Genomic DNA, 22065 nt, shown 5'->3' on the forward strand with positions numbered 1-22065 from the left:
CGGGAAAATTTGGCTTTGCGCCGGTCGTGCTACGGCTAACAGGATTTATTTGTATCCGCGTGTATGTGCACGGCGTTCCGCGTTTCCCTCTTCCACCTCCGCACACCAGTGAAACATCGGTGTATGTACATACGTAGGTATGTACACGCGCATATGTGGTACACCCGGTATATGGTTAACTGGCCGGGAGCAACAGAGACGAACAAAGTTAGACTAACTAACGGACTACCAGTTCATTAGAGATCACTAAACTTTAGGGTGCACCAAAAAGGGTGAGGATTTCGTTATCGCCGTCCATGTACATTTTATACCAGTCCGTGTCCCGATGTCAATAAAAATTAACTCTACCTGTTCGAAACAGAAAACTGAAAACACCTTTCGCGGAAGGGTGGAAATATTACTTTCTTTGGGGAAATAAATGAATTTTTGCTTTGAAGAAGACATAATAGTTTTGAAGCAATGGCACGGTTGATAGGGGCGCTGGTTACTTGAAATGAGCAGAAATTATAGGAAAATATGATTTTTCTATGAATTGAATTTCAAGGATCGAAACCTTTGATGTTTATTGTTTTGGAATCAAAAGAGTTAATATTGTATGATCTCTAAGACGTATAAGAATGAACACTTGCTTTTTAGGAATAATAAAATAAAGTGTACAATAAATGTGTTTAATATTATCCTTTTTTTATTGCATATGTACTGGACCTAATGTAACGAATATAAAGTTACAGCGAACCGAAATAGCCCGTGACAAAATCAAATGATATTGCTCACAGCTCCATCTGTTACAAGAGAAGGTAACGGTTATCGATGTAAATGTTTACCGATTGACGATAACATAGGATTAAGAAGTCTAATACGATGATAAAACAGTTATTGTTATTAGATAATCGAAGGAAAAATATAAAATAAAATTATCTTGTAATATCGCGAAATATTTAATCGCGATTTTAATGTTACACCTAATGCTCGAAATTTTATTTCAAGATTTAAAGTAACATTACAGTAGATCATTAAATATATTTTAAGATCAGTTGCGACATTATAATATCAAAACTATTTATTTTTGCCAGAAAATGCTATAAAAATGTGTACACTTTGGACATTTTATATACTTTTTCCTATTAAGCGCATATTTTGCATTTTTGCATTTCCATTGCAATGTGTTAAAATTATTTCTTACACAAAGATAAATTTTCAAAAGTTTGAAACATAATTTTCATTGATTCATATTTTTCTCTCCTTCCTTTACAAAACAGTTGGACTGAAATCTCTTCAATGCAGCAATTTGATTTCCGGTGACGTAACGCCAAAAATGTTTAGTTTCTAATATTTACTAAAGAGATGCATAGAATTTTGACGAAATATTTAAAACCTTTCTGTTGCAGATACCTTTTCAGTGCATTTTTCTATGGAAAATGACTCTTTTCATTCAAAACTATTCATCGTATGATATACAGATAATGCATAAGAAAAGTTGCTCTGCTTCTTTCAGAAGAACACGCTTACGCTGTTCACTCAGTTTTTCATTCAGTGAACAGGATCCATTTAATAGTACAGGTGGAAATTTCTGTGTCGCGGTTGATGAGCTCAACGTCCACGGCACCAGGGGCAGCCATATTGGCGATATCCCTTTAACGATCACATCGACGGTCGTAAAATCCGCGATCTCTGATTAGCCGAAAGCACGGAGTATAGGGGTAGAAAAGAGGCAGTCTGAGCGGTGAAGTAAATTTCAAGGTCCTGCCTTAACGACGGGGGCGTGTTTACGGTAAGCAATGTCCCCTAGTTTTTGTTCGCAGTTGGGCCCCGAGTATGGCAGTGCTCTTAATCAAACTTTGATCGTTGTGAGCAGCGCCCTTCACCCTTCCCGTGCCCGCGCAAAAATCCACGGATATTAGCGAGCGAGCTCCGCGATCCTTTATGATTGCCGAGGAGCCCAGCTGAGATTATAAATCAAGCAATCAACCGCCATAAAAGTCCGCCCACGCGATCGCACGATCTTCCCCTTCTTTTCATGATCATTACACGATCTTCTTTTTTTGTTTTCTCCTGTTTAGTGGAGACCAAGAGAACTATGAGGTCCGACAATCCTGTCTTTTTTCTAACTTTAATACTTGAAACCTAGCAGTCTTCGAATTATTGAAAAATGCAGCACCGATACTGCTGGTCCGAATATTTCGGATCAAATCGATCTGACTCATGACTTTTATATTTACAGTCTCGATTAATGATTTTTCACAGATTTTTTCGTGAGCTGACGAAATGCTATAAAGTCCTTAAAACGTCCTCGAATTTCAAGAAGTTCGATTGCCAATCGAAGAAATATTAAAGCGGCCTGAATCCGATCATCAAAGACCAGTAATAGGACAACCGGATTTCAAATTCCTTAATGTACGCTCATCTCGAAAATTGTTGGCCCGCGTTGCGAGTTATCGCCGTCTCCACAGTAGGATGACTTTAACCCCACAGAACATGGTGTCGCGATTCCGATTCGCCATGCCAGAACCGGCGGACCGACTGGCAAAGACGATTGTTGCGCCAACAAAATACGCGGGCCACGGTCGGGACAAAAAAGGAATCAGGACCAGCCCAAGCCTCGAGCATTGTCGCGACTAGGACTGCCTCGTATATATAACCAAGGAGTTTAAGAACACAATGCACTATAAATCAGCGATCATCGCGTCCCTGCGCGCGGACGATTCCACGCGGAACGCGTAGGCGAGTCGCACGCGCGTCCCAAATCTCCCAAATCGCGTATCTTATCGCCGATTTTCCATTCTTTACGAGCAACGATAAGTAAGTCAGAAGACTGTCCGGTGCACAACGAAAATGTGATTAATAGAGTTTCCGTGGAGGACTTTCTTTCAGAATTTCTGTATATTCGGAATTCACTATGCCGATTACAACCTTGATTAGTTGATTTAATTGGGCCAGTCCAGATAAATGAAGACTCGAGGAGAAATATCTTAAAACATGTTTGCAACATTTGGTTGTATATATCTTGAGATGTAAGTTAAGAATTTGAATTATTACGTTTAAGAATAACTAAAAAACTTAATGATCTAGATCGCAAAAGATAGTGACTTGATTAACCGAGGTTCTACTGTGCTATCGTAATCTTTGAACCCCAGAAAAACTAAGGTTTCCTCGCATCGAGAATTTGGAAAAATTATATTTTCTTAACTGAGTTTGTTTTACGGTATTTCATGTATGATAATATTCTTCGTCTCGCTTAATAATATATTCTTTACACTTTCACTTCTATTCACCACTATTGTAAAGTCACTAAAACCTCTAATAATTTCTGAATTAATAAGTAGTAAATATATAATGATTTGACTCGTTTAAATGTGAGCCTTATAGAACATTTGAACAAAACTGAGAATAAAGAATAGCCGACTATGAAATGTACTTGAGAAATTTATTTCAGATATTTCTCGAATTATTAGTTTTATTAAGCTACACGACTTTTAGCAACTAATGATTTTGATACCTTACGTTCAAATTTGTTTATTTTCAAATGGCACATTTAGTTTACAGTTTTAATATATCAAATCGAAGTAGATTAATTTATGTATATTCAAATTATTTTAATCTGAATTACACAATAAATTGAATGTGTAAACGAAAATCTTACGAGTTGTAAAGTGTACGATTTCCTATGACAGCCACTATACGTAAGTATTATGAACGTGCATGTAGTTCACAAATAATCGAAATGTATTCTGATTTGTATTCGCTCGCCGCGCAAACCTAATCATTCTATTTGCTGGTGGGTGAGACGAAATGAAATGAAATCGAGAAATTCGGATTATTCTACTCGCGAACACGTCAGCTTTATTACTTTCATAATAACCATCCACTTCCTCTTTGGACAGTACGATGAATGAATATTTGATTACGTTGTCATAGGTTCACGTGTGGTTCTCCTGCGAAAATAAGCTTACGTTTTTTTCAGTTTAAAACGAAATTCTAGCTTTTCCAGTTTGAAAATACTTTACACGAGTTCCCATTACAACAGAAAGTAAATGAAGACTCAAAAAACTTTTTGGTTACAAACAGATTAAATACTTTAACAATAGTTTTTTTATTGTATTTGTGGAATTGCATATTTCTTAATGAGTTCGTATTGTATGCTCCTATTTTTCAATAAAGAGTGTAATGTAAATATTCTGCATTGCATAATTGTGTATAAGTTTTGAAGAATTGTCTGCATCAATTCAAGAAACCTTCTTTATGGGTTCGTGATATCTACTTTCACTTTAAGAAATTATGTTTTGAAAAAAAAAGTTTGTAACTTATCGTGCTAGTTTTAATAAATACGTAAAGAAAGTACTGCAATATGTGGAAAAATTACGTTCGACATTTTATAATACCTAAGAACAATACATTTATTATTACATACAAACAAATGTTTTATCATTTTAGTGTCACTCCCTGTAATTATATTAACTTTTATTCTCTAATTAGACTGTGATTTTGCATGTAACCTTATTTTTCCCAAGGAAAATGTTTACGAGAAGGATTTTTAACAACTTGATAGTTAAAATATAGGATTTTGAGAAAAAACTTTTCACCAATACACCGTCACTTCCTACTATACCATTGTAGCATAGGACCATTGACGAGAGACATTACCAACAAGACTTATCTCTCGTCGATGATTTAGTGTGTCCTATCTCTTGTCGATGAATCTACATTATTTCTTGTCGATAGTTGTAATTTTATTCTACATCAGTCAACAACGTAGGGAATGAGATTACAATGGTGAAACACTTTTTCATAAAATTCCGTGTGTTATCTCTCAAATTGGCAAAAGTTTTTCTCGAAATATTTCATTTATACAAAATGAAAATCTATGCATGAAATATTAATCCACACAGAGTATAAAGTTTTTCAAAATTACAGGGAGTGACACTAAAATGGTAAAACACTTTATTGTAAAACCTTGTATCTTAACCATCGAATTGTTAAAAATCCTTCTCGTAAATATCGTTTCTAACTAAAAAGAAGCTGTATGCCAAATTACAGTCCAACTGAATTTAATAAGTTTTCGAAAGTTTCGTTCAACTATATTTAATTCAAATAATTAATTTTATTCACTTGATTAATCAGTTACAGTAGACATTAATTGATTCCTACCCAATACTGTTATAGGCTAACATGATTTGGATCAAACTGCTTTACCAACCTAGAAATTCAAGACTGATTGTAGCGTCCTCTTCTCATGGAGGACGGTCAGTTCAGGAAGGCCCTCCGTGCACGAGACGTCGCGTCGTCACGACAAAATACGCTTAATGTACGCTCGATGTACGCTCCGTGTAGATACGCTCAGCGACAAAGGCCCTCTGTACCGAGTCTTCGTTTCATAAACGCATATTCGCTTACGTACACTGTCTTTCAACAAATAATTGCGGACAATTAAACCAATAGATGACTGCCACGAATCGATAATTTCATGATTTCGTTGCTACCTTCATTCGTTATTACGCTCACCGTACGACAGCGTCAGTAGCGAGGCGTCATTGCAGCTAGCAGGAAAATGGCAGGCGTCACGACTTTCGTTCGGACAATTGAAAAATACCCATGTTTGTATGACAACACTAGTTCAGAGTATGCCAGAAAAGACATAACTGAGAACGCTTGGAGTGATGTGGCGAACAAAATGAATTGGTCAGGTGAATACCATAAAAATTCAAATTTAAAAAATTTCGTTTTACTTAATTATTTACACAATATTTTTATTACCACGTGAAAGCAGTATTTGGATTTAAAAAATAATAGGCCAGATAATCGCATAAAGCTTTCATGATTATTATATTTTGTGGGCTCGGCTAAATGTACTTTGCTAAGCTTCTAGAAATTTTGTAATTTCAGTGGCTACCTATGCTAGTATAGGGAATTCCATTATTGCAACGTACCTATGTAATTATAAAATATACGGGTGCATCTTACGATTGAAACTACAATTTCACATCCGTGTCATTTAATTGACGTTAAAGATACTTGAAATCTTTCACATAACATTCTAAAAACGCATTCAATACTCGTTTTCCGACTTACAAGAAAAGGCCGCGAACGGTACGGCTCCGATTTGAATAAATCTAAGTTGAAAGGATGAAACCATCTTGCAAAATTTTGCCCCTTAAGAGTTATCTTGGAAATGATAAAAAAACACTTTTTTAACAAAAATTGAATGGTCTCTAACACTTTGGAAGAAAATACAATTATATAATTTTGAAAAATAATTTAACCCTTAGCACTCCACATAGTTTTGTGATATGTCAGCAACTCCTACCAATTTTGATAGTAGTCCTACTGAAAATTAACAATGTTATAACATTTCTTAGACTTTTAATTCTCTTCTCAGTACAAAATTTGTATATTTGGAAGATCTTAAGGTAGTTTTCTTAAAATTCATTAAAATATTTAATATTAGAACTGATGCAATATTGGAGCCTACAGAGTTCAAAGGGTTAAAAAATTACGTCCGTCATGTTCATTTTAATAAATACAAAAGCTATGTACATAACAAAAAATATTATATTTTCTGTTATAAAAGCAACAAAATATATACATTTATAGTTATTTTATTAATTAACACAAGTAAGCGTGTGTGTTCAATTTTTGTTAAATAAATATTTTTTTATCTCCTACTATTTCCGAGAGAGCCCTTAAGGGGTCAAACATTTTGAGGGTGGTTTCACCCCTTAAGGCTCCCATGTACGTTGAAATATGCAGCAGTAGCGATGGGTTTGAGCCTTTTTCACTTGTTGTTTGAATACATGTATCATGAAACCTTAAAAGACTCAAACCCATCACTTATAGCGATACCTGCATCGCTGCAAGTTTCAGCCTGCATCAGAGCCTTTAAGCTTGAATTACTACAGCTAGAAAAAACACGTCTGCAATATGTTTAGCTATACAAAGTTACATTTAAATTGGAGCCAGATCATTTGCGATCTTTCCATACTAGTCTGTAATTATACAAGGTGTTCAAAAATTACGTTGCAATATATACATAGTGGATTTTGAGTTATGTTCACTAAGGTTTTATTTAGCATAGTGTACTATTCCCTATATAAATATAGTAATACAATTTTTTAACATCCTGTATATTTTGTTTATGTTTATGTTTCCTTACGAATAAGGTTGCGTTGCAATGGAAATGCATTATTCGCGAGAAAGTAATAGGGATTCACATTTCCACTTTCATCGTAAGGTAATTGTGCTTGATTAGACAGATTGGTACTGTTTCTTTGTATTCATCGTCCTAAAGCGGTTATACATTTCGTATAGTGGAGCATTTCGCTTCACTATCATTATTTTCACCCGAGAAACCACTTTCGATTGATATAAAATGGCCATCTACATGTCAGTACCCTAATATATAATATATAATATATAATACACAATATACAATATATAAAATATAATATAATAAAATATGTACAATTTATAATATAATAAAATAATAAAATTGTATCCCTTATAATTAAAATGACTACATAGATCCAAAAAGCCACGATGGCTTTTCAGTCGTCTTCAATCAATATGGCCATATAACTTTTTTCAAACTATCCCACATTATTTGCGTGGTTTTTGCCACAGTTAATGCTATGGTCTCCCTATGAACGAGATACAGAGGAATAAAAAAATATTCGTAACTTCTAGCATAGATCATATTTGATAAATGCTACAAAAATGTTTTAATAAACATGGGTGAAAAATTAATATTTTTAAAGTAATAAACAATTTATCTTTTCACCTCTATGCTTGTATCGTAACACAGAATTACTACAATTATATTATTAAAATCAACCGAAAGAGAAATGTTAAGGCAATCCATTATTTCCATATAGTGTGATAGCTCCCGAAACGAGAAAATTAATTGTTTTAACCGAAACAAAAATTTATTTATAACTTTGGAAATATTAATTCTTCTATTCATTTCTCGATGTATCTCAACAGTTATGAATACTATTTCCTATCATCCTGTATAATCATTTATGATTGCATACTATTAACATCCGTTATTTCCTACAGTTGCTGATTGCAAAGAGAAGTGGAAGAACATCAGGAATGGATTTGTTCGCAGTTTAAAACCAGCCCAAAGTGGATCAACCACAAGAAAAAGAAAACGATACTATCTGCACGACATTATGCAGTTTGTGTTACCGTACGTGAAACCGGTGGCTCACATTCAAGATTTTGACAATTTCCCACCCCCTCAAACTATTCTTGCCCCGACTATTCCTTCTCCAAGTATTTCTCCTACAGACATGTATCAAGAAACGAAACAGGAACAAGCGGAAACGGAAGACATAATACAGAACTTATTGTCTCAGACGCAAGACACAACTTTACAGAATTCGCGAAAATGCCAAACAAAGCGAAAAACATTACCAGCTGACATCGATAAATCTTTTATAAATTATGTACAGAAGAACCATCCATTTAATGACTCCCTTAGAGATGATCCTCGAAGAATGTTTTTATTAAGCTTATTACCAGATATTGCTAAATTTTCGGATATAGAGATGCGAGAGTTTAAAATGAAAGTTTTAATGTTAATAAATGAAATTTCAACACGGTCTGAACATGAACATTTAACGCCCACGTCGACGAAATATCTTAATAATTTTTCATCTTCTCCATCAAGCCATATTCCACCTACTTCTCCACTTACTAATTGTACTTCGATTTCTGATTTGAATTCTACTACGTAATACTAATTATTCAATCCACAAATAATTTGTTTAATTTGGTGTTCTGCTTATTCCATTTACTATTATAATACGTTATTATTACATCATATTGTTATATTTTATTATCCTCATGAACTATTTACATGTACAATCTATTCGAATCTAAAGTAAGATAATATTAATAAATTATTCTAATTACATTTATTTACCTTAATGTTATTAAAATCCTTTCTTCAGTATTTAACATTTTCGCATATTCATGTTGTTTTTGTATGCATGATCCAATTAGTATATTTATTAAATTTTTACATGCACTTTTACATATTCTATAACATGACTGAGACTGGTTATCAGCTGTAGCTAATTCTCTTACAACAGATGTCCTACAATTAATATTTCTTTCAATATATGGATGTAACCAAAATCTTCTTTGAAATCTTTTGTATTGAATATAATAATACGTGATTATTAGATCCTCCTCGTAATTCGACATTCTTATAACTGATAACATTTTCGACAGTAATGTGCTATTTATCAATACAATTACACAGTAATTAATCAATACCGTAAACAAAACACGACAGACCGTTCGTGACAGACAGATGAGTCTCAGTTATTCACAAACTCAATAATTCGAATTCTTAGATTATTATATCTCAGAAAGAATAGAAAACTCTTGAACATTTTAAAAAACAAGTAAAATGTGCAGTCTTTACGCAATTCACCTCGTCATTTGTAGTAAAACTTGTTATTATAGTTATTGTAGTCAATAACTTTAGAACACTAACTAAAGTAATTCTTAATAACTGATTTACAATACGATTTGAGTATATCATTACCGACAGTTTTCGAAGTGGCAATTCATTACCATTCAATCGTTTACCATCGTTGAATTCTTCATGATCATTTGACGTCGTAACAAATTTTATTTGTCAACTATTCTGTTGTTGCCTATAAATTACTGTTTTATCAATAACCAATTTTGATTTAGATCATTTTCTAGCATTATTTGTATGAAAACATTAATTTTCGAAAGACTTAACGTCAAGATTTGACAAAAAGTTGATTTTCTATAATAACAATGAATCTTGTTCCTTATTATTAGAAAAAAAATATTATTATAAACTAAAATAAAACAATTCAATTCAAACGTCATTATAAAATTTTGTCATGACTCAGCCAAGACATTATTATAAATAGGAAAATTTATAAAAAAAGGAACAGAATATTTAAAAAACATTAAAAAAGTCAAAAATCAGATGAAAACTATTACGTTACTCAAAGTGTAATTGTAATAATGTAATAATGACTAACAATAATCTCTGTGTAGATTGAATTATTCGTTAATTAAATAATAACCAACTTCCATTGATTCGAGGAAGCTGTATCAAATCAGTGGCCGTCGAACCAGCGATTGAACGGGTATCAAAATCGTTCGGAAACATTCTGACAATGATCGTCGTATGATTACTCGCCGTAGATAGCGATGCTAATGACGACGTGTCGATTTGTCGTGCGTTCGAAGGACAGACGAGGATTCACCTGAACAGACTAGGGTTTCCTTTGGAATCGGCGATCGAACCAACTTGTGGTGGTTCTAATGAAAGGCAGGATGCACCCGGGACCGGACGTGATGTTCGCCGCATACAGAAACAGTTCCAGAAACGAAGGAAACACCGTCGCTGGACTACAATGATCGTACCCCTCCATCAAGATTATCGTGACCTAAGTATGGTATGGCGAGAAAACGTCATCGACAAAGTTTTTTACTACCTGACAAACGTTTCTTTAAGGCATTTCTTCCTGCGAAGCTAACTTTCCCCTTCTCGCTTTTAACACTAAAACTACCAGACGAGTCAAAATGACCCATTGCTGATTTCTTCATTTTGCAATAATTAAAAAGATAACAAATGTTTCTGTGAGAAATTATTAAAGAAACTGCTTTAACATTTAGCAATGCGCAAACAGAATTATAAATCAATTAAAGTCTCAATAGATATACTCTTGAAGTTTCTAAAGAGGCATTTCAAAAAGTCATTTTAATTAATCGGTAATTCTGATGTTAATCTTATCTATGTACAGTGCAAATTACGTTCTCATGAAAAATTTGATGCCACAGGCTGCTAAACGATATTATGTTCAGTAAAATGCGTTAATAGACTATGGACATAATTGGTAAATTATTTAGTAGAACTTTTCTTAACACATTTGTGACTATTGACCTCAATTGTCTTTTCAAATTCTATCCGTGGTTGTCGCTAATATCAATTATATCTTTTCAAATGTAACTTTCAAAATATTTGATTCATCTGCTCTTTTCCATTTGCGACTTCTTCAATTAAAAGTTGTTTAGTTTAAACAACAGATCGTTATAAGATTAATATTTCAAAAGTTTACTAATTTTTATACCTGTTTTAACTTCAGAAATTTGCAATTAGTTTAAGATCTTGTTCATTTTTACCGATAATGACTATTAGTAAAGCGAAAAACTTGCGAATGTGTTAAGTTATCGAGTAAGAAAATGATGAAAGTTTCGTCAACAGAACTTTCTGTTAGACAAGAACTATTACAATCAGACCACTGAACTGTCACTTTGGACAAGGATTCTCATTGGAACTAAAGATTCAGTAAAACGAAACGATCAATACCTGTCAATGGGACTTTCTGTTGCAAACGCAGGTGGGTAGAAAATGAAGTAAATGCACGTCGAGAGTTCATAGACCTATTCAGACTGTTACTCGAGTTACTACATTTTGATTCACGCGTATAGTGTCTCAATGAATCTTGTCGTTCTGTTATATTTCAGTTAGCTTCTGATAACTAAGAAACATTTTAAGATAGGAAAACTATAAATTCGGAAAATTACCAATTTTACACTTTACCTTGTACAATACAACCCCATATTTCATAGACAATTTGAAATAACCAAAAACCTTGACAAGTTATTTTATTTAAAAAATAATTGACTCAATATTCTCCAATAAAAATGAAAACGAAGATGCAATACCACAGCACAAGCTTTCCTTATCATATTGAAGCTTCATATACAAATTAAAATTTTTTATCATTTTCAATTTCCATAACTATTTAAAAAATACATAGACTCTTAAAAAAACAAAACTTTCTAATGTTTCTTTTCATTTCTACCAATTACGATATCCAATCATTCCATACCACATCATTGTAATGTGTTCGTAATTTAAAAAAAATATATATCTCTACAAAATGAAAACAATCACAAACAGCTAGAAAAATCCACAACGGTTGTTTTTACACGATCGCTACGAAGTTTAGCCGCGAAATTCCGCGTTTCATAAATATAAAGAACTCGTGTTACGTCAATTTAAAAATCGATTATCATTGACAGAAGATCGTTTTCCCGTGACGTGGGTGCGTTAATGGGATACGTGTCGCTAACCGAGAAACAATAGTACCGGCGTCCGTCCTCGTCGGTCCCAGCGCCGCCAGGAATCGGTTCCTCTTTTCATAGCTATCCTTCGACAGAGAGAAGACTCTTCCTCTCTGTTAGTGTGCGCTTCACCCTCACCGATGACAGTTTGTCCGAGCTCTCCGACAACTTTTACTTGCAGTGGTAAATTTGCATCGGTTCCCAACGCTTCCAAGTGAAATGCACTGAACGAATGTTTCCTAACGTATACGCCATACTCTTAATTCAATTAAACCTTTTTTCTACCGTGATCGACAGTGTTAAAATATTTCCTTGAAACACAAATGGGTGTGTGGGTTCACGTGAGTGATTTAGAAACTTCGACGGTTTTCTTCCCCGTTTTCCCTGGATGGACTTTCAGTCTTAGACTGTGAATCCCTTTAGTGCTAATTGTTTCGTGAAGATCATTTGTCGGGAAAACCAGTGTGACACTGAAGATATTGTGAAAAATGAATGCCGAGGAGGTCAAAGTTGGCTGCTTCCAAACGGTGATCGTGCTACTTTTGGCTGTTAACTATGTCATTGTCGCTATGAGCCACGCGTTACCGGTTTTTCATAATTACACGCCGAAGTTCTATTGTCAGGTGAGCTTCCTAAGCCCAAATTGTTACTATTTGATAAGAAACACTATTTTCATCTTTTCATTAAAAATGTGTATAATAATCTTAGATTATTTCATGTTATGAACAAAATGAAACGCGATTATTTTTATTTTCTTTTCTTTTCGAGTTAATGTTGTGAATATTGATATACTTAAAACACTATTTTCACATTTTATATGTATGTACTTTATTTATATGCATGTTCTTTATATCCTTTGGATGTTTACACACTTAATTAATAATTTTTCCAATATAGTATTAGTTTATTTATTTTATTACGTTCCTTGCAACGATGTATTCAATGGAAGTTATCGAATTAGTCACCATTTTTAAGAAGTGTAATTGCTATATATTTTTTATTTTTGTAAAATATCTTTGTCAGCTAGATTAGATAAAAAATTGGAGACCGATTTTGCTATTTCAGGTAAGAAATGGAACGAAACGAGCATATGGGTGCCAAGAATTGGCCAACGTGACTCTAGCAGGCAATGAGACTTCCGGTTTCGAAGATTTTTCCGATTCGGATCTATGTTTCGGCGATTATCAATTCGCTACTGAGTTTGGAGAAAACAGCGTGGTAACAGAGTGGGGTTTAATTTGTGAAAAGCGATATTTGACATTTCTTGGGCCCACGGTTTATTATGTGGGAGTTTTGATGGGTGCCTGGATCGCAGGTCTTTTGGGTGATCGTATCGGCAGACTACCCGTTCAAGCCATTTGTCTTTACACTCAGGGGACCATGGCTGTTGCACTATATGTTGTACAGGTACAAAAATCTTCACAATTTTTTAAATTAAGAACACCATGAATATACAAACTAATGTTAACCCATTGTCGGCGAGAACTTCTCAAATCTTTAAAAACTCTGTCCATAAAAAATTGAATTATGTATTGCAATCTTAAATATTAGAAACATACCACGTATCTCTCTTCATTATTTGAAGAATTATATTATTTACTTGAAACTTCCAATTTTAGATATGAAATCTCGAAATCGTCATTACGACGACATTCAACCGCAAAGGGTTAAAATAAATGAAAAAATTAAATAGTCAAACTACCACTTATTATATTAATGAGTTAATTTATTGGTGTCTCATTAATTTATTAACATATTTATAGAAATATTTGCAATAGGCATTTCTTCTTGTTACTTTTGCTGTCTGTATTTTTAACACGAAGATTAAGATTACGTTTGTATGAATAAATTTAGGGATTATAAAATTTGAAAGAAAGATGTACCTAATGAATAACAATGGCTCGTTTTCCTGCATAAAATTGAATGTCTATTTCAGAATTATCCCACGTTCTTGGCCCTTCGCGGACTGCAAGGAGTTTTTGTTCAGGGTCTACAAAATTCTACGTATATTCTTTCTTTGGAATTGTTTCCTGCGAAAGCTCGGACATTCGTTGCATTAATTATGCAAATTGCGTGGGCCATCGGCCTACTGCTTCTGGCTGCACTTAGTTATGTCATAACGGATTGGAGAATTTTACAGCTAGCCGTCTCGGTTCCCACTGCAATTACCGTACTTTATATTTGGTAATTAAACTTTTGTTAACAAATCGATCGTATAATAACATTTTCAATTCTTGCAGATATACATATACATATATATATATATATATATTTATTAAGGAATATTATCGAATTTTAATATTAATTTATATAAATAAAATAGAGTGAAATCTTATTAATTTTATTTGTCTTCTATATTAAAGTGCAAATAATAGAAACAATTAAAACTTGGATATTTTTTTGAATGAAATGCAGATACTGTAAAACTGAAAGTAATAATTCATTGCATTTTTAGGATCGTACCGGAATCACCAAGATGGCTGATCGCAAAGGGCAAGATCACAGAAGCGGATATGGCATTGGAACGTATCGCGAAGTACAATGTTTGCTGCATGAAATTACGAAGAAGAAGAGATACAACGGAAGAAATCGTTCCTGAAAACACGACACCGATCAAACCTGAAAGGAAGTCACGTATATCATCGTCCGACTTGAAAAAATTGAAATCGGATACCGAATTGAAAGAGGAAGCTACCACTTTGCTAACTAATAACGCAGAAAATATTGAACAAAACGTTCGAAGTAAGGAAAACATAGTAAAAAATTCAAAACAAAATAAAAATACGTATTTTTAATTTGACATGTTCACAAATGACTCAAAAATAATGTTCAATCTTAAATTTACGCTTTCCAACGAAAGTTGAAAGGAATTTTTCTACATGTTTGACATAAGCAACAAACTTGTATTAAATTTAATTTTGATCTGAACTGAATTTTTTAAATTTTCAAATAACTTGAATTTAATTCGTAGATTTTTAAAGGTAAAAGGTTTATCATTTGTTTTTATTGTAAATCCTACATTTTCCATTCTTTGAATATTTCAAAATAAATTATGATGTACATTTGAAAATGAATATTTGAATTTCATTTTACGCATATTTTTCAGAAACGAGTTTGAGAGCAATTTCAGATAATCTTGAAATCAAGCTTCCCAAAACGAAATCAATGTCAAACTCTCTTCCCTGTGAGAATGGTGAAACAGAGAAAAACGTTCCCACCAGCTCAAAAACCCATCGAAAATTAAAATCTATATCCCAACCAGCCGATAGTCAACGACTTTCCGCGAAAAGTGCATACGACATCGTCGAGCTAAGAACTCCTGCAAAAAAAGACATGTTAACTAGAGATGAGGAGCTGGCTGGGAATAAAGTTGAAGAAAAATTCAATAGCGTGCAACCGGAACGAGAATTGAAGAATCTGTTCAAGTCTATGCTGTTGAGAAAGTATAGTGCAGTATTGTTTTGCCAATGGTAAGAACAAAAATTTATCTGTTCCATACGAAGCAGGTATGAATGGAAAGTAGAGTTATTTATAACTAAAAGTGATGAAAATTGGATTTTCAAATTAATGAAAGAAAATATTAATTCATAGAAAATATATATTCATAAAATTGAAGTTTATAAGATCTAATTAAATTTTTATAAAAAATAATGTTGACCTTTCATTAATTGAGTTACTCAGAAGCCAATGCAGTTAAGTCTAGAAAACAAAAATTGAGAAAATTAATGTTTTAGCCTTTGAAATTATTATTAACATATTCAAAAGCTATAAAAAAGGACTTCCTGGCCTTTTTGGCATAGAAAAAACTAAGAAACGAGTAAATCTTTTAATAACTAAAAAAAATATTGTTTATTCCATTAAAATTTACAAAAATCAGAAAATATAAAAAATTATGAACAATAGTAATATTATCCTTTTTTATATAGTAGTACCTAATATTATTTTCTATTTTTTAAAGGTTGACATCTTCCGTGGCATGTTGCGTATTTATGACATTGGTACCCAATTTTCCCGTCAATCGTCACGTGACATTTGCACTTGGCGGTGCATTAGAAATTGCAACTTACGTATTCGTCTATTTTATATTATCCAGATACGGTAGACGAGTACCTATGACTGCATATCAGTCTCTTAATGGCATCATTTGTATCTTAATGGCAGCTGTAATCATTTTGACGAAACCTATGATTGGAATGGGTACGTTGGCAACATAACAAATACCATTTTGCAGAATCCTATCAGAAAATATCTACTATGCTCATATATTTTAATTGTCATTTTATCATTAACATTCAATTACAACAGAAACAGTAATTAATTTTTTGAGACGTAACACGATAAATTTTTATTTTAATCGTGCAGAAAAAAATTTAGTTATTTTCAAAGTTATTATGATTTTTCTTTTTTTATCATTTACATTTAATTATAACAGAAACAGTTATTAATCTTTTGAGAAGTAACATTGTAAAGTATAATTTTAATCGTGTAGAAACAAATTTAATTGTTTTTGAAATATGATATTTTTTTATTTTTTAGACCTCACGAAGACCATTATACTGTCACTCGGCAGAGTAACAGCAATAAGTACTGTCTGCATAACATATTTATATACAATCGAGATCTACCCGACCGTTGTGCGGGGAACCTTTTTAGGATTGTGCACAGTTTTCGCCAAAATTGGCAGCTTGTGTACACCACACATATTATTATCGGTAAGAATTGTATATCTATAATTACAAAATTCATTTCAAGTAAAACTCATCATTAAATTAACAAAAAATTGAGACATGACTTGATTTTTGCTGTTTCATTTTTATATTCTACTTTCAGTGATTCTTTGCCTTACGCACTAACTACTAAGTACATAAATTTTATACGAACACACTTCATATAATATACTGTAATTGCTAATTAATGCTAACAATGTTATGATAATTTTTCTATTTTTTATTTAAATCTGATTTAATTTCATAAGAAATGAAACTGTATATTTAAATATATTTAACTAATAAAGATTCGATTATTTTGTTTGTTCTAGGGCGAATACATTCCAGTCACCATTCCTTTAATTGTCATAGGAATGCTTTGCTTAGTATCTGGAGGTCTTGCTCTAATTCTACCGGAAACTCTGGGCACAATTTTACCTGATACTATTGACGATTCAGAATTGTTGATGGTTAGAAAGAGAGAGAAGGAAAATAATGCAAATTTAAGCAATGAAAGTACACCGAAGAAGGAAGATTTATCAGAAAGAGAAATACTTCGAACGAAACTTTTTTCGGAGGATTGGGTAGATGCTGGAAATGGTATATTGGTTAATTTTGCAGATAGTAAAAACACTGAGTCTTAGAATGAAATATAAACGGGTTAAATGAAAGTATCAAACTTCTATTTTTGTGAAGACTTATTCCCAATAACTGAACGTCATGAACAATGAATAATTGATATTGTTGATAATATCTTGAAATATTGGGAAATAAGATCGATAATATTTATAATACAAATTCCTTTTTTATAACATTTTAATATAGTCATAACTGAATCGCAGTAATATTTTGGGTTTCTTTATATATAGTATCTTAGTATTAGAACGTGATCTTTATTGATTATTTTTAATTATTAATAGGTATGTAACATACATTTTTTTATCATTTTGGCGTATCAATATTTATTGTTTATTATGTTTGCAGTATTAAAAGTTAGTTAGATAATTTTCATAATATGATTAGTAGTCACTGCCTTATCAAATAAAAAATATGTTTGATTTTAAATTTGGGAAGCACATATGTATTTGTATTCGAAACCCAAAAATAATATTAAATCGTATTTCGCTCAGTTTTTCGTACATTCAGATCATAAATACATTATCATTTATATTGTCTAGCAAATAGATTTGTAGTATCCGTGTAATTAATTTTAAATAAAACATAATGATTAAGAAGTACTTAAGTAACTTTTCATGGAAAATTGATGATGTTTACAAAATCAATAATTGTACATACAATAAAAACCAAAGAAATCGCAATAATATTTAAATATGAGGACCAAGAATTGTAAAAAATATTCTTATATATAAATTATTAACCATTATCATGTAAATATACTTTTTATTTCATCAACCACATTAAAAAAAAATGATAAACATTTCTTTCATATATACAGTGTGTCCATGCTTAAAGGTAATAAACGAATATTTCTTAAAATATTAAAAATACGAAAAAAATGTTTGACAGAAGCTTCATTGTGTGAGGGTGCATACTTTTTGGCGAAGACGAATTCTTCTTTATGTTATTAATTTAAAAAATACAATAATTAAATTTCGTTGTTTAATTCACTCTTAAAGACTGAAATCAAAAGAAGTAGGTTTAGCTAATTGATAATCTATTATTCACAGTGATTTGACTTAGGAATCCGTTAAATTATAACGTATTATATTCAATGATTTTATATATATTGTATTTTTCTTAACAAATGTTGAAATCTCTTTAACATTATACAAAAAAAAATTGTTGTCCTCGCACAATGTCTCCCTTCATAGCAAACAACTTTAATAACAATGACCTTTATATTTTCAATGATCTATGAGATATTCAAGCGTATCCATTTAAATAAAACACCCTGTATAAATAAACAAGAAAAGGGTTAAAAAAAAATACCATTGGGAATATTATATTTATACACATTATTTGAAAGTTAAATTTTATAACAAAATAAAGATGGTAAACTTACTATGGCCAATAAAATCTGTATCTTCTACCCATGTCTTCAATAGTGTTCCACTGTTTCCATTGTCTTGAAGCATAAACAGTGATAAACATTTATGAACAGCTATTCAGGTTTCAGCATCACTCGTCCAAAATCAGATTCTACAATTGGAGTGTCTTTATATCAATTTGTTTCTACTGATGCATAAGGAATACACTTTTGTTTAAACTTGGTATATATTAATACTTTTATTTGTACAATACTATGATTATTTGTTTGTATTATTTTTTCTGTAATTATAAAAATATATTTTATAAACTGTTCGACGAGGTAATGGATAGTATTAGAGTTTATTACTGTTAAATTTTTGTAAATTAAATACAAAAAATAGATAGAAGGAAAAGAGGGAGAAGCGTAATTACACATATGTAATGAACATAGAAAAGTACTTTATTAGCAGTTTATCACAGCCAAAAAACATAACTAACAAAACAATTATGGTAAGGATCTATAGAAATACTCCTATGCAGCAACATTTTGTCTGACGTAACTTTTATGGACCCACTTAACTGTGTATTTTCTTTGGTCATATATTATTCAAGGAACTTTAGGTTGTACAATACCATTGTTCTGAGGATTCACATGTTGCGTTTGCTCTGCTGCAGCCTGCAACAATCTTGTCCTACGTCTGGTATAATGTTGCCATAACAATATTTGTTGATCGTCTATAAATTTGGTACATTGAGAGTTTACTACTTCTCTTCTGAAGTGTTCGTATTGCAATAAGTCTAAGAAGTACAAGCACATAGGGTATTTCAAGTACTTGGCATACTCGGGTTCTTTCCAATATAACAGGTATTTAAGGTAATTTATAAATGTTGAATCCTTAAAGTATCCACGTTGTGCTAGAACTATAATAACAATTGTTAATATATTTGACTTAGGTTATAAACTAACTACAGGCTACTAAAAGACATACAATTTAAGTAGTTTGGATTGGCGAGGCATTGAACAAATTCAAGTTCAACCTGAAATCGTAAGCGCTGCTGATCGTCTGTTTCTGGGCCACCTAGAAAATGATTTGTTTTTGGCTATAAGATACCATGACTTAAAAATATATGTTTCATGTCCTATCTGATATTATGTAATGTTTAAATCAGTTTTTAACAAGCTATTATTGATGTTAATTTTTTAATAAACTTTTATTATTACTTATTATAAAAGATGCAGTACTAATATCAATAAAAAATTCATTATAAATTAATCCTTCAGATCTGGCATTGAATTCCAAATTTCTTTTAATTCTTTCAAATTATAATTTCTCCGTTATAGATATTATTACAATTTGTGGAACAAATTTATCTGTTTACATTTTAAAGCATTTAATATACATACAGATATAAATATAATTACATTGTCGAATAAATCTACATTTATGTGAACATGACAATGTATAAAAACTACTATAAAATAAAATAAAATGTTAAAGTATATCATAAACAACACAAATTTAATGTACTTGTACATTATTCTGACATATATAAAAACATAATAAGTAGATAAGTAACACATAACAAATCTAATGTACATGGAAACAATCTCTGGAACATAAATGCATTGAATGAAATATTCAACTAAATAAAAAAAATGTAAATATAATTTTTATAAACGCTTTATTGTTTATCTATACATTAAAGAATAATATAATACAATGTAGAAAAATTATATCAAGAATATAAAATAAGAATTATATTTTCTAATATATGTTAAATAATTATATTAATACATGTTAGACATATTAATATATAATGCTTAAAACATAAAGAAAATTTTTTAAATTATATAAAAAATACCGTTCATTCCAATGAAAGATGGTTTTCTGCCTTTCATGAGACCCGGGGGATCATCCAAACGGTTCATAGTACATTAACTCTAAGAGGTGAATTATTTTTTATGTTGCCTCGATAATTTAATCACCTCCTTTAAAAGAAAATAAAGATTTACTCTAATTTACAATATTTATGAAATTTTTGTTACACACTCTTATAGTAGCACAATTTTTTCATACATATTGAAACGTAAATATACAAACTGGACACACAATGGCGTTAGTGAAGCCATCTTGTTATTGGGGGACACATGAAATTTTGGTTCCTTAACGCAGAGGTGTCTAACTTACTCCCCTCACGCTAGTAACTCGGAAACAACGTTCCCCCACTACCTCTACTTAAGGAGCTGCCCGAGACCGTTTATGGAGCGGTTCTATATAGTATTCAATGCAATTAGGTAAAAGTAGGCATGGACAGAGTAACTTTTTGTGAGGGGAGTGTCACTAGCGGGTTAGTGATCAATCGAGTAGGCACCAATTTAAACATCCTTGCCTTAACGCAATTTTTCTAACGGTCTAATGTTCTTTGATTCTCAACAGTGACTATAATTACTCGAAATTAAGAATTTAATTCTTTAACTTTAGAAATGAAAGATGTACTAATATATAATTATTTCGATATTCGAGAAAAGAATAAGAGAAATTGATATTTAATGGAAAAGGAGACTTTAAATAAAATTTCAATAAGAATGAATCTATTTTAAATATTTAATAAATTTTGAAAACCCCCAGGTGACCCCACTGTTAAAGCAATTGTCTTTAATGCCAACAAAAGGTATTACGAAGTAGTTCGATTGAGATACAATTTTAATCGGTTGTGAAATTCAAATTGAAAATCAAAAACTAGACTGAACCTACTAATACTATTAATGTACCACTACGTTTTCAGTTACATTATCTCAATATTCAATTATAAAGGTTGCATTATATTTCTATATGAAACTACAAGATAAAGTTACTCTGCTCGTAATTGGATAAAAAATTGAAGCATTGTTGCTAGTACTTAACTAAGTGCAAAAAAATCCTATCCTATCTAACAAATAAACCAAAAAGTACTATTACTCTCGGGTATACTCCACAAGCATATTCGAAGGCCACTGCACTCACAAAATCAAAAACTATTTAAATGGTATCACCAATCATCGGTATTGTTACGGACCTTTCGTCCTATAACATGATGGGAGACCGTAGTGAAAAAAAACATTCGACTCATCGATCGCTGTTCGCAATCGGTACATAGCTCAGATTAATGCTGGGGACCCCACTGATCAGTTCTGGTCAGCATGGATCTGCATTGATCTCAATTGGTCAGTAGTGAGCAAGGGTGGAGATAATAGCAAATCACTGCTGGT

The 22065-nt window shown here is 31.9% G+C and overlaps 3 protein-coding genes across 10 annotated transcripts; 2 read left to right on the forward strand and 1 right to left on the reverse strand.

Annotated features, from left to right (window-relative positions):
• The first annotated feature begins 5258 nt into the window (after window positions 1-5258).
• On the forward strand, window positions 5259-8857 carry LOC116428548 (uncharacterized). Its single transcript, XM_031980309.2, has 2 exons — window positions 5259-5681; window positions 8050-8857. The coding sequence occupies exons 1-2, from the start codon at window positions 5546-5548 to the stop codon at window positions 8730-8732; spliced, it is 819 nt and encodes a 272-aa protein (XP_031836169.1). The 5' UTR covers window positions 5259-5545; the 3' UTR covers window positions 8733-8857.
• A 3157-nt stretch (window positions 8858-12014) lies between these two features.
• LOC116428559 (organic anion transporter 3) lies at window positions 12015-17764 on the forward strand. The gene is made up of 8 exons (XM_031980332.2): window positions 12015-12743; window positions 13186-13527; window positions 14057-14304; window positions 14576-14862; window positions 15227-15590; window positions 16079-16317; window positions 16657-16832; window positions 17159-17764. Exons 1-8 carry the CDS (start codon window positions 12609-12611, stop codon window positions 17468-17470), a joined length of 2103 nt encoding a protein of 700 aa, XP_031836192.1. The 5' UTR covers window positions 12015-12608; the 3' UTR covers window positions 17471-17764.
• A 34-nt stretch (window positions 17765-17798) lies between these two features.
• Window positions 17799-22015, reverse strand: MED31 (mediator complex subunit 31). 8 transcript variants are annotated; one of them, XM_031980337.2, is made up of 5 exons: window positions 21873-22015; window positions 19805-19894; window positions 19449-19736; window positions 18850-18986; window positions 17805-18738 (listed from the first exon to the last, which is right to left on the reverse strand). In XM_031980337.2, exons 1-4 carry the CDS (start codon window positions 21949-21951, stop codon window positions 18949-18951), a joined length of 495 nt encoding a protein of 164 aa, XP_031836197.1. In that variant the 5' UTR covers window positions 21952-22015; the 3' UTR covers window positions 17805-18738; window positions 18850-18948. The 8 variants fall into 8 exon arrangements, with proteins under 8 accessions (XP_031836198.1, XP_031836197.1, XP_031836199.1 ...); XM_031980339.2 differs by lacking the exon at window positions 21873-22015 and adding an exon at window positions 20679-21826 and having other exon boundaries at window positions 18022-18738; XM_031980336.2 differs by lacking the exon at window positions 17805-18738 and adding an exon at window positions 20679-20805 and having other exon boundaries at window positions 18967-19115; window positions 21873-22014.
• Between the last annotated feature and the right edge of the window lie 50 nt (window positions 22016-22065).

This window comes from Nomia melanderi, chromosome 1, assembly GCF_051020985.1.
Source record: "Nomia melanderi isolate GNS246 chromosome 1, iyNomMela1, whole genome shotgun sequence".
NCBI lineage: Eukaryota > Metazoa > Arthropoda > Insecta > Hymenoptera > Halictidae > Nomia > Nomia melanderi.

Coding starts and splice junctions, on each gene's coding strand:
- LOC116428559 (XM_031980332.2), top strand. CDS start 12,609: ATGAATGCCGAGGAGGTCAAAGTTGGCTGCTTCCAAACGGTGATCGTG. Junction 12,744..13,185: donor CGCCGAAGTTCTATTGTCAG/GTGAGCTTCCTA, acceptor TTGCTATTTCAG/GTAAGAAATGGAACGAAACG. Junction 13,528..14,056: donor TTGCACTATATGTTGTACAG/GTACAAAAATCT, acceptor TGTCTATTTCAG/AATTATCCCACGTTCTTGGC.
- LOC116428548 (XM_031980309.2), top strand. CDS start 5,546: ATGGCAGGCGTCACGACTTTCGTTCGGACAATTGAAAAATACCCATGT. Junction 5,682..8,049: donor GAACAAAATGAATTGGTCAG/GTGAATACCATA, acceptor TATTTCCTACAG/TTGCTGATTGCAAAGAGAAG.
- MED31 (XM_031980333.2), bottom strand. CDS start 21,951: ATGTACCGATTGCGAACAGCGATCGATGAGTCGAATGTTTTTTTTCAC. Junction 19,895..21,872: donor ATCATGTTATAGGACGAAAG/GTCCGTAACAAT, acceptor ATCATTTTCTAG/GTGGCCCAGAAACAGACGAT. Junction 19,737..19,804: donor CAATCCAAACTACTTAAATT/GTATGTCTTTTA, acceptor TTGTTATTATAG/TTCTAGCACAACGTGGATAC.